The sequence below is a fragment of the Notothenia coriiceps genome, unplaced genomic scaffold, assembly GCF_000735185.1.
Source record: "Notothenia coriiceps isolate Sejong01 unplaced genomic scaffold, NC01 NC01_scaffold00024668, whole genome shotgun sequence".
NCBI lineage: Eukaryota > Metazoa > Chordata > Actinopteri > Perciformes > Nototheniidae > Notothenia > Notothenia coriiceps.
The window spans coordinates 2,083,804-2,100,821 of record NW_011357369.1 but is presented as its reverse complement, the minus strand read 5'-3'; the positions used below and the strand labels follow the sequence as shown (position 1 = coordinate 2,100,821).

The 17,018-nt window shown below is 42.5% G+C and overlaps 1 protein-coding gene across 2 annotated transcripts in view; it reads right to left on the bottom strand.

Moving 5' to 3' along the window:
* Positions 1 to 17,018, bottom strand: part of kiaa0825 (KIAA0825 ortholog) — a 116,573-nt gene that overhangs the window by 98,480 nt on the left and 1,075 nt on the right. For both annotated transcript variants that reach the window (XM_010782912.1, XM_010782914.1), the window contains exons 2-6: positions 7,400 to 7,567; positions 5,806 to 5,891; positions 5,451 to 5,702; positions 1,181 to 1,458; positions 87 to 237 (exon numbers count right to left, since the gene is read on the bottom strand). In XM_010782912.1, the coding sequence (XP_010781214.1) occupies positions 87 to 237; positions 1,181 to 1,458; positions 5,451 to 5,702; positions 5,806 to 5,891; positions 7,400 to 7,562 (930 nt within the window). In that variant the 5' untranslated portion in view covers positions 7,563 to 7,567. The remainder of the gene's footprint in view (positions 1 to 86; positions 238 to 1,180; positions 1,459 to 5,450; positions 5,703 to 5,805; positions 5,892 to 7,399; positions 7,568 to 17,018) is intronic.

Below are 17,018 nucleotides of genomic sequence, written 5' to 3'. Positions count from 1 at the left end.
GTGTGGTTATGTTTTTTTTTAAGTTGTCTTTGGGGGGGAATACATTTGAACCAGACACATGTTTGGGAAATGTGGGGACCCTTTACCTCGTAGAAAGGTTGGGGGTCAGCCCAGTGGTGACTCTCTGCGTCTTGAAAAATGCAGGTGGAACAAATCTGGATACAGTAACTGGTCAGCTGCTCCCTGAAGGCCTCCGCTGTCTCTTTGTACTTCTGAATAGGCAGCAGGGTCAGGGGTCTAGGCATAGAGGAAAGAAACAAACCTTTAAAGGTAATTACATCACAATACATTATCTATACTACATATGGCATCATATGAAAGAAGAAAGGGGCCGATGGTATACAAATCCACAGAGCACATTCTGTGATCCAGATGCATAATTGACTGCTGTATATTCAGCAAGCTATCAAACAAACATGATGTGAAATGAATATATCAAAGAAATTATGATTTATTCTAAAAGTTCAGTGTGACATTTCATATCCTTTAAATCTGCCTGCTTTTATACTTTCCAGACTGGCAGGAGTTTAACAGGGGGGCAGGAGGCTTAAAACCAGAGGGACTGGATGGTGTAGAGAGAGGGAAGTACTTTATGACCGGAGGGAGCACGGTGCAAGTGCAGGTGGAGGGGTGCAAGGGGCCAAAGGTGGGACAACAGGAGCACCGAGGGCACCGGGGATGTCTTTAGGGGGGATGTGTGGAGAGCAGAGGTTAAAGGGGTATTACGGGGCATAAAAACTCACCAGATGTAGACACAATATGGGTGTCATTAACTCCTGTCAATCATTTCTACTCCTTTCTTACTCTCTGGTCCACTCCTCTTGATCTCAAATGTATAGTTTCAAAATGTTACTTCGGTTTTCTGCAATTAAGTTTATTATCTGTTGAGCAGGCCGTTGACAGAAGCTTGGAACTGATTAGGCATGATATAGATGAGGTCATGGGTTATGTTGAAAACAAAACATTTCTGATTACTTTGACATAGCTTTATGCTGTCTAAAGTTTTTGTAAAAATGTATGTGTACTTTTTTCCAACAACAGGGCTCATCTCCATGTTTGTTTTGATTAGTGCAGGCAATCAAGATCACTCACAAAGACATACATAGATAGATTTATACACAGAGATATGAAAAATACTCTCACACCATTATATCAACACCTGCAAACACCATCTCCTTACACTTTAGCCGCAGTAGAATTTGAATCTTTCAGCCTGGCATGGTAGTGCTCCAGTCGTTGCTCCACATAAATGCAAGTGGCCAGCAGAGCAGGGAGGTTCCTCAGGGGTGCGGAGGATGGTACCTCCAGGGCCCTCTCCTGCAAACGGCCTAGCAAGGCAAACACTGCCCTGCTACACGCTTCTACAAAGGTTGATCGCACCTCAAGGAGAGAGCTGTCTCTGCAGGCTGCTGCCAAGGGTAGTAAGGCATCCATCTCAGTCATGATCGCTCCACAAAACTGAGGGGAAAAGGAAGGCAAAGATGAGACAAGATGATCTCAATAACAGAGGGGAGATATGTCAGTAAAAGGAAAAACTGAAAAGAAACATCAAAAAGCAATCTCATTATATATAAATAATAGAACATTTGCGAGGACTCCTCTGAATGACAAGACTGAGCTGTGTATTACACATGCATATTTCTCTAACATTGCGCAAGGCATTATAGCTGAAAAGCAAACATCAGTGCAAATGTAGAATACAGATGTCAGAAGACTTGCCCTCCACGCAAACTTTGCTGCTGAAACATGCATAATTGGTATCAGGTCATATAAAACCTTCGCTTCTGAGAGAACATCAGCTCTTGTCTAATTTGATAACAGCACACATCATGTTAACCACATTCAAACTGAATTGTTACAGCACATATGAGGAGGTGGGGAGTCAGACGTGCTGAGAAGAAAGAACAGAAAAGGTCAGGCAGAGTTAAGAGTGAGTAAGAGGAACGGAAAGGGCTGTTTCAGTGATGTATAAGAGCTACAGATTTTTCTAAAACTGCCACAGAAACAACCAAGACCTATCTCATTTATCCACATTTGTCCTGGAGAAAGCCCCTTTGGGAACAGCGCTGCCTACACCTTCCCTTCTCCAGGGGCTGTGAGACTGACTGATCAAGGCGCTTTAAAATAGTCATGCTTTTTTTCTTGCTGAGACACAGATAAGCAGTCTGGGATTCAGCTAGTATCTAAAAAATGAAAAATGATCATTATAAGAAAGCAAATGGTGAATCAGCAAGCTTTAAATACTGCTATATTGATGCTAGTCTATTATTATTATTATTATTAGTATTATTCTTCTAGTGTGTGTGCGTGTGCGTGTGTGTGTGTGTGTGTGTGTGTGTGTGTGTGTGTGTGTGTGTGTGTGTGTGTGTGTGTGTGTGTGTGTGTGTGTGTGTGTGTAAAATATTTGCATGGTTTGCATATACAGTAGTGTTTTAAATGTAAGAAAACATTTTATACCTGTACTTCTGCAGAGAATGACCTCATCACATTGAGTGAACAGTGAAATACGATAAAGCAAGTGCCATGGAGTCACATATGTATGTGGGTTCACCTCCAAATTTATACACCAATGCATTTGAGTTATGGGTCAGGCTGATTCTTAAAAAAAACTTAAAAGAAAGCACATGTCACATATTCAGAGCTACCAGGAGAGGTCACACTGAAGGGAAGAAAATCACCATAACTCAGAAAAGTCCATGCCAGTTTAATCAATCAATCAATCATAGCATGTGTTACTTGTATCTAGAGTCACGCACTCTATTACTAGACCTACTATAGGAGCTGACTGGGAAGATCGACATTCTGTCAGATCAGGGCTCCAGCATGTGTACACAATTGACAATTTCACAATCTCTTTACACACTTTCCTCCTTAAAAAGCTTCCAGTGGGGTTAAAAGGCCTGGTAACAATGGCCATTTAGACAATTAAGTCAATATCTGGCTGTATGTAGTCATCAGGAGCTTAGCTTTGAGAGAGAGAAAGCAGAGGCACACACTCAGCATTACCAGGGTGATGGAGAGGCCATGGAGAAGCATCTCATACACATACAGTATTGGCACGAACACACACACTGAGCAGACATTTATCCTCACATGCAGCCTCGCACAGAAACAACCACACATGCATCCACACTGAAGTCAGACTGAAATCTTAGCTAAGATCAAAGCCCAGAAAGGTGAAAGATTGTATCAAGTTTTTAAGTGCAGGGAGGCCTTTTTCTGTGTGTCTAGAATTTGGAGTAGGCAGACTAGTGTAGAACTCAACATGCAGGTGAGGGCGTGAGTGAAGTGTGAGTACAGAACATGTACTTCTGTTGCTATAATAGAGAGGTAGCATTTAGTTTAGAAGGGCCTACCCAAACAAGGATAGTTCAATCCCAGGTTCTCACAGAGGACAAGTTCAAGCGGTTCAACAGAGTGTATTTGGCATTCAACACACAACTGACCGCCAATAAAAAAGTACACCATCTAAAGTACTCTGATGGATGAACAGCATCATCACAGCCTGCATATGTATGGTAATGCAGACAGTGAAGAGGGTTCAAATGAAAAGGAGCGTGGATTGGGGTATGAACATATGAATATAAATGTGTGGAATATTGATCCACCATAATGCCTTTGAACCTGCCATATTTCATGCTTATGTCTCGTACAGTAATTTGCTCTCTGCTCAAACACTAGGGCATATATCAGAAAAGGAAGGGGGGATCAAAATATATATATAATATCTGTCTAGCTCCGTGTTATTGAATGCAAATGCATGCATGTATAACCTTTTGGCTGAAAGGCTCTCATATTTGAAGCGTTGACCTACACATTAATACGTTGTACAGGTCCTGAGCACAGACAAATTCTGACACTCGTTACCAATGAGAACCACAAATACTGTCAGTGTAAAAAGGCTAGGGGAGAGGGGGAGGGGGAGGAGGAGGAAGAGGAGGAGGAGAGAATCAAGGTAAGGCAGTTTGATAAAAGTCTGCACAGTCAGTGCAGTGTAGCAGAGAAGATAGAGGAATGACAGTTGTAGAAGGTTTCAGGGAGTTTCATGAGGACTATCATTAAGAAAAAACAGCTCAATGTCATTTTAAATAGAAGTAAGTAAATGCCGGTTAATCTCGCAACATTGGAGAACCTTTGTAGAGTTGGATACTAAGTCTTGTCTCAAATCAGACACAAGTCTTCCTCCTGAGAAAAGTCAATCTCTGCTGGCCACTTCACCTCTCTCTGCCATTTCCCAGGCCCTCTCTTCTTATCTCTTTTCTCAAACTATCCCATCGTTATCCTGCTCTCTACTATAGCCTCTTTGCCTTTGTGATACATCCCTCTATCATCTATGTACTCTGCTTCCCCCTACTCAACGACTGTCTCCACACACCAGCAAGCCCTTATAATATCAGCCATAGTGCTTATTGGTTTCCTCCTGGCTCTCTTTTGTCCCCAGAGTCCTCTCTTCAAGTAATACTGAGTATTTCCAAGGCCCTCTCTGATCCAAGGTGTCAACTGAGTCAGGCCCAAATCCTTTGGGCTCTCTATTGTAGAGGGTGCTTTCCTCTGGGGCTACAAAAAACATTAATCTCCCTGGGTCAGGAAGATGTGTAGACTTGCATTGTTCAGCCAGAAAGTAATAAAGGAGGATGAGCAGGGCAGGGGTACCGGTATGTATGGCACAACATGTTCATGCAGAGGCTGAGGACTAACAAGTCAGGCTCAGTTAATTGTTCACACAAGTGCCTTTGTATTAATCCTGTTATATGTGTGAGTGTTTGTTTGATTGCATGTGTGTGCGCGTGTGTGTGTGTGTGTTTACAATTGCTCTCCAGGCTACAGACTTTTTTAACTTTGAGCTGTGCTGTTACAGTTCAGTGTGTCAGCTTCAGTAAAGCATATTTGGGCATGCTATACTGCCTTTGGGCACAGTGTTGAAAACAAATGCTTTAGGCACACTTTTATTATAATATCACAAATAACTAGTTTACCTCTATGGTCTCTATAATCTCGACAGCATATTGGACCCTCTGTCCTTAGATGTAAGGTATATCAATTAATTTAGGTGGTTTATGATTTAAATTTTTTATACAATTGCATTGATCGTACCTTTAAACCTGTAAATCGGGTATTGTTGGCACAATCCAATACTATGTTGTGTTTTTATTTACCTCCTACTAGGATTATAGATCATACGATTAGGAGTTAAAAAAAAGGTGAGGTGAAGATGTTTTTTACAACCTCCTTTTTCAAAGTAACTTGCAAGATGATCCTCGTTGAAGGCTACAACCCACCTACAGACCTGAATGATGTTCACCCACATTGAGTACAACTAAAGTCTATTCATCATAGACACATCTTTAAAAGAGTAACAACTACTTACAATTAATTGTCAGATATGTAACCTAAGCCAATCAACATTGACAGACTAAATGTCAATCTTTTCTATCTAAATCCAGAAATACCTTTGCTGTCATCCTAGGAGTCTGTCTCTCTGAGTAGGTGTAGAAGGAATCTTCTCTGAGATGTGTGTTTCCGGCAGGGATGGCAGTGTGTCCTCTTGTGCGGCTCAAGGGGATTGAGGTGTGTCCTGAAGAATATAATTCCTCCTCCTGCTTTAGATTTCTGAAACAAACCTCATCCAGGACCACTTTAACACAATGTGCCATGTGAGGGACCAGCCCCTTAAATGCTGACCTCCAGTCAAACTCCAAAACCTGTGCCCGCAAAATAGGAGATCAGCAAAACAGCCAATTCATGTCTTAATGCTGAAAAGAAGGAAATAGAAAATATGTCAAAGGAAAGATGAACAAGTCTTACCTCTGGCGTGTGGATTAGTGTTTCTGATGTGGATTTCTTGCAGTCTGGTGTCATGTCCAAATCCTCTCGATTCCTTTTCAAGATGCCTGAATGACCAATAAATGTTTTAAATGAAAACATTATGTAATAAGTCTTAAAAGGTATTAAACAGTTGCTGTTTCTGGTCAAGCTCTCAAATGAAGTCAGTGACATTTTAAAAAGGGAGCAATAATGATACAGAAACTCAATTATAGATAAAAAGCAATGTGGCATTTTGAAGCATCTTTCAAATATATACATTATTTAGTATGAATATTTCAATTCAACAAATGGTTTATTGTATCATATTATGTGTTAAAGGCCTGACTGGATGCCGACTGCAGTCACACACAATGAAAGCAACTGTATATAACTCAAAGCCCGATATGGGTCGCATTGCTCCCATCTTTCCCCCACTAGCCAATTGAGACATTGACCGGAGTATGACTGTAAATGCCTTAGAGGGAGCAGAAAAGGCAGTAAATGCTAATGGCGACGGCTTTACGAGTCTAAATTTGGGGCTTAGATTTGATTTGAACCCAGATAGCATCAACCACATATGGGGTAATTCCTTGAGGGGAGATTGTGTGGATGTGTGGGGAGACGGGGGAATGTAGGGGGGGCGACGTGAAGACAAGCATACAGGATGTTGAATTGGGGTGCAATTAAAAAGCGTGAACATCAAGGCCACAATTTCCTAATCAGAAGGCGAAGAGTGAGACCCCAGGCGAGGCAATTTAGCCGAACAAGACCGCGTGGAATGGAAGAAGGAGGAAGCAGCAAGCGCATCACTTTTTGACCTTTAAGCCCATCTGATGAATTTCTGGTAATTAAGCCGTTTGATTGCCTGGAATTAATGATTTGGATAACTGCCCTTTAAAGGCTGTTTACCTCTCTGTAAATTGAGCCTTTCTGCAAGTCTTGTTTTTGTAAATGTAACCTTTATGGAAATTACTCCATGCACCAAAAGCTTTCATTTAACATCTCTACAGCGGCAGTTCAAAGGTGAGAGAGGGAATGGATACTAAGGGCTTATATAATACCCAAGATAATTCATCACTAAAATAAAATGTTCTTCAGAAACAACTAAGACTTCCCGTTAAACATGTAACAATGTGTGAATTTGTAATGTGTGCGTGTGTCGGTGTGTAGTTGGACTATTGATGCCTGGAGGAGAGGCACACGTTGAGCTGCAGCCTGAGTTTGAGTAATACTAATTCCATGAGTGCAAGTCCCCATTCAACCCCACAAAACATTTACAAAATAATTATAATAATACAAAAAAAATCTAAATTACAATTTATTTAGTGTTGTCTTTTAAATCTCAGCTAAATTCAACTCAATACTTGATTCATGTAATAATTCTCTAGAACCTTCTTCTCATTGTTACACATAAACAAACACTGGAGGTATATATAGTCAAATGTGTACGGCTTTTAAATTTAATTTGAAGCATATTTCATCTAAATAATATTGTATCAGCCTTAAAGTGTCTGCCTGTATTTAAAAAAAAAACACACATTTTTAATATGTACAGTACAGAAATATGTGTGTATTTTGGGGAAATGAGTCATACCTTTCACAGAGGGAGTTTCTCCTGTACAGTCAATGAAGGTCAAATTAGTGACGAGCTCCATCACCGTCCTCTCAAACCCCAGCAGGGTGCAGGCCAGGAGGGTCAACGCTTTCAACTGGTGGGAGGTTAAACTGAAGCTCCTGCTTTTCATGGGAAGCTCCATTGGTGCTGTTAAATGGGCGGGGGTGTTGTACAAGAGAAAAGAAGAAGAAAATAAACATTGCTATGCTTGTTGAATGTATGACTGACAGAGAGAGAAAGTGAGCGCTGCACTACAGTTTACAGTTTGGTAAAGGAATAAACAACAACATGAAACTAGGTTTTCAACCCAACATCCCATTCAACATGCACTCATCAGAAAACCACTTCCCCCCCTTCCCCCCCCCATTCTGCCTTGCACGCCTCTTATAAATATCGACCCATTCATGTTTTCCCAATACACGGCATAAACAAAGAGACAGCGAAAATATGCAAAACTTTGCTCCCCGAGAAGTCACACATGCACATCCTTTTCTCTCGGCACAAAACTTTTCTCCCCCTAACCCGCCGATGACCCCTCGGCAAATATGGATTTCCCATTTTGGAGGCTGCCAAAGCCATCACCCGGGGGATGTTCCGCATTAAGCTGGAGAATGGGCGGCTGGGAGATGCGTTGCCATACTCCCAGACACATGCACAAATACTTTTGTGTGTCCGCTTAAATGAGCTCCTCCACTGCAAAGGCATTGGGGAATGGATGAGCTCAGTATTAGCCTTGACTCTGAAAGCACTGAGTTGATTGAGCGTTGGGAAGGAAAGAAAGAAGAGGGGGGCCTATTCCAATAATTGTTACATTATTGCCTCTGGATCCTGATGTAATTTTGCTATATTGTTTAACAAATTCTGACAATATGACACACACTGTCCCCAAGGATGCCGGGTTTAATCATGCATGAGGTTTGAATCTCTCTATGTGTAGGCATGTGTGTTTGTTTACATGAGTGAGAGTCGATGAGTTGTTGTGTGTTTGTGTAGGCAGGGTGTGTTTATGTGCATGTAATGCAGGTCATTATGAGTAACTTGATTCGTAGAAGACACTTTCACACACATTTGCACATGTCAGTCTTGCAGGATAATTGCCAGACTCTGTGGTCACCATGGAATATATTCTGACCTCAAGTTGTTTGTGTTTGCAAGTGAAAGTGTATACATGTATTTATGTGCAAGTGTGTGTGTGTGTGTGTGTGTGCATGCATGTATGAAATCACATGTGAATAGCTGTGTAATTATTTGGTGTGTGTAAGACTGTGCGTGTGTGTGTATGTGTATGTGTATATGTGTATGTGTGTGTGTGTGTATGCGCATGTGTGATTAAGCTGCATGAATCTGCAGCTCCGCTGTAATGGTGTCCAGTGGGAGTCTGAGCTAGAGAGACTACCTCGTTCTGCATGTGTATATGTGTGACCTAGCTGACACCCACGTGCCAGCCTCGTTCTCCAGCTTGCACATTCATGCACGCACCAACAATCAGGTCTATTTCTGAAGTCACCAGCAAGTCAACACAGCTTTCCGTGCTGCAGCGTGGGGCAAAATGAAAGCTGTCACCAACTCAGGAGTAAACAATCTAAACCGGATCAGACTTGAAACACATTAGAGAAAGAGCTAGTGGATTTTCTAAAAAGCTATCACTACAACCCCCCCATCCTACCTTCCGCTGGGCATTCATCTGGGTAACCATTAACCAGCACTTCATCCGGAGAATCACCTTTTTGCAGAGCATCATCTCTGCCTCTCTCCTTTGTAACCATTCATTCCCTCAACCTGTGACCCAATGGCTGTTTCACATGCACACTAACTCACACTCTAAGTAGTCGCACATGACCTTGATGTTTAGCAATGCTCTGCCTCAGCCTCTCATCGAGCTATGCTGCCCAGGCTATATAGGTATTTATAGTCTACTCCCTAGCCAAATAGCCCTATAGCCATAGCAGTGTAGTACACAGCCATCTAAACCTCATTATACCTTTGTCACAACAGTGAGGCCAAATGGAGGCTCTCATAGCCGGCTGATGGAGAGGGTGTGCTTAAAAGCACCCAGGTGTGTCATATAGCGCAGTGCATGACATGTCTCATAGAGTAGAATGAGGAAGGGCACTCACAGGCAGAAGGGTTCAACCAAAGGTCAATGTACTGAGAATCAATAAGGGAGGACTGGTGCTGAAAGCTGGTGCTGAAAGCTGGTGCTGAAAGCTGGGTAAAATGAGTGTGTTTATATAAGAGCTCCCCATATGACATTACAGTGTGATGGTGTTCTTATAAAGAAAAAGAAAATCAATGTTTACTGTCATAACCATAAAAGTTGTATGCATCTTATCATAGGCACTAAAAGAAAAACAAGCATACGTCAAGCCATATGTCATTCAGCAACATTTTTGAAACTGGAAACTGTGTGTGGATAAGGGGGGGCTTTATTGTTTCATATTGAGCAGGAACATAGTAAAAAGAAATGTCGGAAAATACCCAACTCTGCAAGTCTACAGTGGCCAGTCTCAGTTTGTAGCTTTTAACAATGACAACAATGTAACACAGAAGGAAAAACAAACAAACAGAGCAGGTATTTTTGGCGAGCCATCAGTCTTATCCTTGTCAGTCTCTCCTGTGGGTTACACCATCAGCTCCACAGCACCCTCTCTCTCTCTCTCTCTCTCACACAAACACACACGCTGCTCTTGACTGGCAGTGAACAGAGCGAGAGGGGGAGAGAGGAGGAGATCTAGGGGAAGGGAAAGGGGTGGTGGTAAGGGATGAAAACATGGGGAAGAGAGGAGGGGAAAAGAGAGGGAGGGGCGGGATAAGGGAATTCCCTTAGCAGTTGTTATTGATTCCGGTGTTTACGGGCGAATAGTTTAGTGCCGTTTACAAAACAGAACAGATGCAGCCAGTGAGCAAAAAGGTAAACAATTGCTGTGTGGCGAGCTGCCAAATCCCCAGTCTGATGTATTAAACTCACGGTGAAGAGCATTTCCCCTTTGGCTGCACTTATTGCCACTTCATTTCCTCTTCGCTCACATACACTCTCTCCTTCTTGCTATCTCTCCACTTCTCTGTGTCTCTCTTGTTCACTCATTTATCTGAGAGAAGAATAAAAAGGGAGAAGGCAGTAGACGCTTTTTGCCGTCTGGCTTTTGTGTGTCCTTCTCTGACCCAGGAGGCCCAGTTCTTCCAAACAGAGCCATTAGTAGGGGGAATTGCATGTGTCTGACATGTCCGAAAACCAATTATTAGACACTTTCTACCAAATGATGCCCGAGTCTTAGGGGAATGGGCAATCATGCAATAATTTGGCCACTGATTTAATTTCTCTCCAGCACAGCATCCCTCCCTCTCTCAATTTGCTCTCTTTCTCCCATTCTGTCTCTGTGTAGTGTAAATGAGACCGATCAGAGGGACGGTCTTCCCCTTTCCTCTCACACTACCCTACTGGCCTATCATTTCTTTTCATGTGAGTCATGAGAATATATGAAAACAAGCTTTCTGTGTTTGGGCTTTGGCCCTTCTTAAACAATATAAATTCAACCTGATCTACAGAAAAATCAACCTTCATTGCCTCACGCATCTGCCTTTTATCAGGCCTTGCACATCTCCCTTAGGAGCCAAATAAGGCTTTTAATAACTTTTGTACTCTATACCTGTAAAAAGGCATTGATTTGCTAAATTGGAGCTCTTCCACTTTAAACAGAAGCACATCGATACCGAATAGAAGAGGACACAATATTGAACGTTGTGGAACTCTGGAAGATTAAAATCGTAAACAAATGTTTGTAAAGAAAATACAAAAATAAAATCCCTGAACTTAGTTGTCTATACTCAATACTCAACAATTTACACACAATTCAAACGGTTAAAGAAGTTGTGATACAGGCATGCAAGCAGCAACAAAGCGCAACACAACTCTCCTGAAAGTCTCTCCCACAGTAGTGGGCTCTCCTTTCTCCTTGAATCCTTACTGTATATGTTTACCATCTTGTGCATTTCTGTATTTTTGCACCTCTTCACATGGGGCTCTGCACTTGGGGTGCAATGATATGGCTCTGAAACACTTCTGTGTGTTTTGTTTAGTGCTTGTGTTCTCTGTGTATCCATGCTGTTTTGTGTGTTCACTGTATGTCAGGCAGGGTTGCAGGTGCATTGGGGTTCATCTGTGTGTGTGTGTGTGTGTGTGTGTGTGTGTGTGTGTGTGTGTGTGTGTGTGTGTGTGTGTGTGTGTGTGTGTGTGTGTGTGTGTGTGTGTGTGTGTGTGTGTTCCACTGTAGCCCCCCGCTAGGCCCTGTGACAGCTGGGGTCCTCTTCGTCAGTTGCGGCCCAATGCTCACTCAGACAGCATTATTATGGGAAGTCTCCTGCTGCGACTCCCCAATAAACACTGACACATGCACACACACATACTTGAACACAAGCCCTGGTCTCTCGCGGCCCTTTCCCTGGGTGCTGTCCAACCAGGCCACAGCAGGGGTCACCTGCCCTTCCCATAAGGGGAAAGTAGCCATATTTGATATCTCAATTAAGTGTCCTTGCGAGGAAGGAGGTGCAGTAGTGATGGTGGTGTGTTCAGTTGTGACAGTGAAGCAGTGCTAACTTTTCTATGCTTTATGTTTATTATTTTTTACGTTGTGTCTGATTATGTCTTGTGAATATTCTACAGACAGTGAGATAGGGGTTAAGATTTGCAGAGCTGCCTAGACAAAGAACATGAAGAATGTATTGTCTTGATGGGAGCATTTCATTAAAACCCACTTGTTCAGTGCCCTTGTTTGCGTTATTGTTTTCAACCCCTTGGCGAATCACACTGACTCTTCAACACGAAGTGCTGGCTGCTCTCAATAAGCAAGCCATTTTTGTCTGTGCTTCCTCAATAGAAGCTGCCAGGAAAATGTTCATATCCTTGAGCTTTTCAAGAGTGATACACAAAAGCCATTGTGTCCACTCGGAGGAAATGGGGGGTAGAGGAATGGCAAGCATAATACACATTCTCAAGGGCCACAAAACATATTTTATACGATTTTGTGCCATGATTTAGAGAACATTTACACTGAAACACACTCACACATTAACACAACGACTTGCTCTGTGTGGTTCCATACAGAAGACTCTCATCGTCAACAAGGACAGGAAGAGAGCTTCATGAAAACCAATCGTTCAGAGACTGGAAGCATCACGCAATCACACATGTCCATGTACACAGACAGAAACCAACTACATAGCCCATAATTACATGGCAGCATGCTGATGCACGTTCCTGGCAGACTGTGTATAAACTCAGGCAGAGATATGATCAAGTGAGAAGCTGCTCTTAATAAATATTAACTAACGCCATTCCCGAGCAGCCTCAATCCCCACAAGCACCTCCAATGCCAGTCAGAGACTCAGCACAGCTATCTCGCGTCACTACAGAACCTCTCTCCCTGTTGAATAGGATGCTGTGCTTTCACTAGGAAAGAGTTCAAAGAGCCAGAAAGGGCGAAGATGGAGGGGGTGCAATAGGGGTGAATGTGCTTGCTATACATGTTTCTAACTCAATTTTTTTTATCTATAGGGAGCTGTCAACCTTCATATGGGGAAATTAGTAGTAGTAAAATTCAAATCAGCACAACCAGAATGGGGTTACAGAGTTTAAACATAACTTCACAACCTCATCTTCAACCCTGTGGTCGATTGTTAGGGAATACATTGAATGTGTGTATGCAGAGAAATTGGAATGAAAGCTTTTGATGTCCAACAACACACAGATCTCCTATTCATATGAATATTACTGATGCCATATGGTAATCTAATGATGCATTTTTAAAAGGGAGGGATTAAATGACTTTTGATCACACCATTTTCTAAGTATGGCTGCAATTAGTGCAAACACACGCACACAGACACACACTCACTCCTGTGTGTGTGTGTGTGTGTGTGTGTGTGTGTGTGTGTGTGTGTGTGTGTGTGTGTGTGAGCTTACCAGGCCTACATACCTGCATAATTAAACATGTTATGGTGTTGTGATTGATGCTATTCTGTTCATGTGTGTTTTTTTGCTGGAGCATAAAGTAAAAGTAAGGTTGATATTATTATTAAAACGACTTGATGTGTTGAACAACAATAATCAATTACAAAAAGAAATAGAACTCTGTGAATGAATTCAGATAATCAAATAATGGAAAAAGGGGTGTTTTAACATTTCACTTTGGTCTCTGCAAACTTGAAATGAGACGTCTCAATCATAATCGATAGATAATGAGAGTATTAATTGGTTGAATCTTGTCTAACACAATTGTGTGTATGAATGTGTGTGTGCTTAAGCATATATGACAAAGAGCCAAAGTGCTATCTCAGACAGCCCATCACATTTTCTAGCGAAGGTCTATAAACTGCCTCCTGCCTGCTCCTGGGCCATGAACGCATCCAGATGTCTTACAATGGCAACACATTAAATAACCGTTCAAACTGACACACTTTCGTTTCAGAGGGGAAAAACGCAAGGGGATAAAATGTTATAGACTGTTACAAACCGGTTGAACACTGCCTAATGCTTTAGTTCTTTCTCCCTTTTAGTATCTTTTCCTCTTTCTCTTCTTCTTTAGGCAGGCCTTATGATGCATCTCACTTTATTCTCCTGGAACACACTTACTGACAGAATGGACACTCTTGGTTATAAGGTGGGTGTTTCTTTTTGTTGGAATGATTTGATAGCAGGCAAATCTACACAAGCTACAAAAGTGCAGAACTTTTTTTCCACCTAACCCTGTTTGTCCGTGTCTTTCTGTATTACGGTGCATGATACTCCTTTTTTTTCTGGTACAATAGTTGTACAGGAAATATACTGCCTTTTTTTGTGACAGACTGTAGGAGTGCAACAAATCTTAACTATGCTTGCCCAAAGCTCACTATCTGTGAAAACACAGCTTCAGCGAGGTCAAAGCATTACCAGCATGGCTCAGGATTGCTGACGGCAGTGTGTGTAAAATTAATAGACACCACTTTAAACAACACAAAAGGACTGTTAATATTCTGGTTTGTTTGTATGACCTCTGACTTTGCTCTCTCCAAGGAGAATATAGCAATTACTTTCTGAGGAAATATACTTCTGGATACAGTACATAACAACATTTCACTTTTCTTTTTTTTTTTCAAATCACAAAAGGCAGGAAAAATATAAAGAAAGAAGATATACATTTCAGAAAAAATGCAAAAGCAACAAACCACCTAAATCCAATTTTTAAGATAGATTTCTGTCATATGTCATGTCTTATAGTGAAACCGTGCTGTAACTTTAATGGCAGCACGGAGCACTGTATGTGTGTTTATAGCAGGTCATAAACATGGATGTTCTTTCTGGGCTCAACCCCCGGACTTCACATTGACAGCAGGTTTCAAATGGGCTTCCATCTGTATAGCTCACTTTTTACCGACTCTCTGAAGTTCATTAAAAGCAGAAGTAAATAGAGGTTTTTAATTTCAAATGAAGAAACCTAGGACATCCACCTTTACAGCCCGGGACCCTGTGAGGTTTTAGAGCAGTCTCAGAGAGCCAATTTCAACATATGTGAACTCAATATATTGTTGAATTGAAACCTATATAAAGCCATAGACTAAGACAGGAAGCAGAATGGCTTCTGGACTTCATTCTCTAGTTACACTTTCCATCATCTCACCCTTGCCTTCACTCAACAAAACAATGTTCTCTAATAGCTACAGCAACAGCGCTTGCCCCTTCAGATACATTCTCAAGCTTTGCCTCCACAGTTTTTCTCTCTGTTTCCCCTTTTTCTTTTCTCTCTCCTCTAAACTCTTACTTTCCTAATTTTCTTTTCCTTCCCCTCGCCTTTCAATTACCCCTCCTTAGGGCCTGGTGCTGTAAGTTATAAAGTCAATGTGGATGGTCTGAGTCAAGAAGTCCATCCAGCTCTCTTCAATGTTGCGACCTTTTGCCCGCCGGCGTAAAAGCTACCTGCAGCCTAATCAAGTTGGCAGGATTAGCTCCAAACCTGATGACTTTCACTGCCAGCAGCTCAGACGCCGAGGAAAGAGACAGAAAGAGATTGAGAAAATAGGAAGGTAGAAATGGGTAGAAAACAGAGCAGTCACAGAAAATAAAACCATTCAACCACCACAGTAAAGACGACAATGGACGAACCTGTAATGGCAAAGAACGCGGGAGCAGAACTCAACAAAAGACCCAGAGAATGAGAAAAAAGGTAGAGGAAACTGGGAGGAAAGGATTCTTTAGGCCTCTTGACAAACATGTCAATCATCATACCCGAGATAACACACACACCATCACACACACACACTTGCACTTTCACTGCTGAAGTGAAATCTAATTGTTTTTCAGAGCTGTATAGCTAGACAGTCGACACCACAGCCGCACACCCCCCAACCTTCACCACCGCTGAGAGAAAAAGGGAACAACCGGAGGTCTTTTATTAGATATGATGGCACATTTCACAGCTCCCTGACTTACAGAAACCCAATCCCGCGATTAGTCAGCGCTTTGACGTTATCTTAAGTTCCTTGTCAGAATTAATTTAGTGTGGGTGGGCTGCTGTGGGGCTGTCTGTCTGTCGCGGCTTCCGCTCGCCTACAGGAGGTGGAGGGGGGGGGGGGTTTGGAGGCAATGGGGGCAGGAAGATCTCTTTCAAATAAGCCCCAGCTCCAGTCAGTGCCAAACCAACCGCCTGAGAACTAAATATCTCCTCCATCAAAGGGCCCCATTCTGCAAAGGCAGAGCAGTGAATGGGCTTGAATGAACAGGCTGAAAACTGATCCCGTCCTGGCCCAGCCTGTCGCCCACTTAGTGCCCTCAGCCCTCAACCCCCCAGCCCCCCACCCCGGCCAATGATACCGGAGAACTGATACAGCTGATATACTAACCTAACACACGTGTCACGCACAGCTAAACACAAAATCAACTACATACTGCAAGGACCACGGATCAGTATGTTTTGTTCATTGAAAGGAACCTTGCACGATATTTGCTGTGGCAGGCTTTCAACTCCAACAGCTTGCACACATATGCTAAATCCTGGTTATCAGAAGCATTACACACACAGAGAATCAAGTATTGATATTGTATCCTGATCAAGATTGGCAGGCAACTAGTGAGAGCCATTTGCCTTACGAGTGAGAAACTATAGGCCTGTCTGCAGTCTCCAGGCTTGTGCTGACACTTCATTAGAGGTCTTTTCCTGGTAGACCACCGCCCCACTCCCCACCCGACCCTGAACTGCAGCACTCTCCCATCTGATGAAAACTAATGGATTACAGCGTTTCAATTTGGGGGATCCAGCTCCGTTGTCAGCCTATCTTAATCTCTTTCAATTAGGGTGCAGCTCTTAGGCAAATCTGTGACATCTGAGAACTGGGAGCAGGCCAGTCACTTTGACCCATAAACAGGTTGGAGTCCTTCACGGGTGTAGGCAGCACTGTCTCCTCCATCTCTCGGTTTCCCTTTCCTCTGCTCCACTTCCGTAATTTGTCCCAGACACTGATGAGTCGATTAGGCATCAGGTGAGTGAGCTGTGGTGTGTGTGTGTGTGTGTGTGTGTGTGTGTGTGTGTGTGTGTGTGTGTGTGTGTGTGTGTGTGTGTGTGTGTGTGTG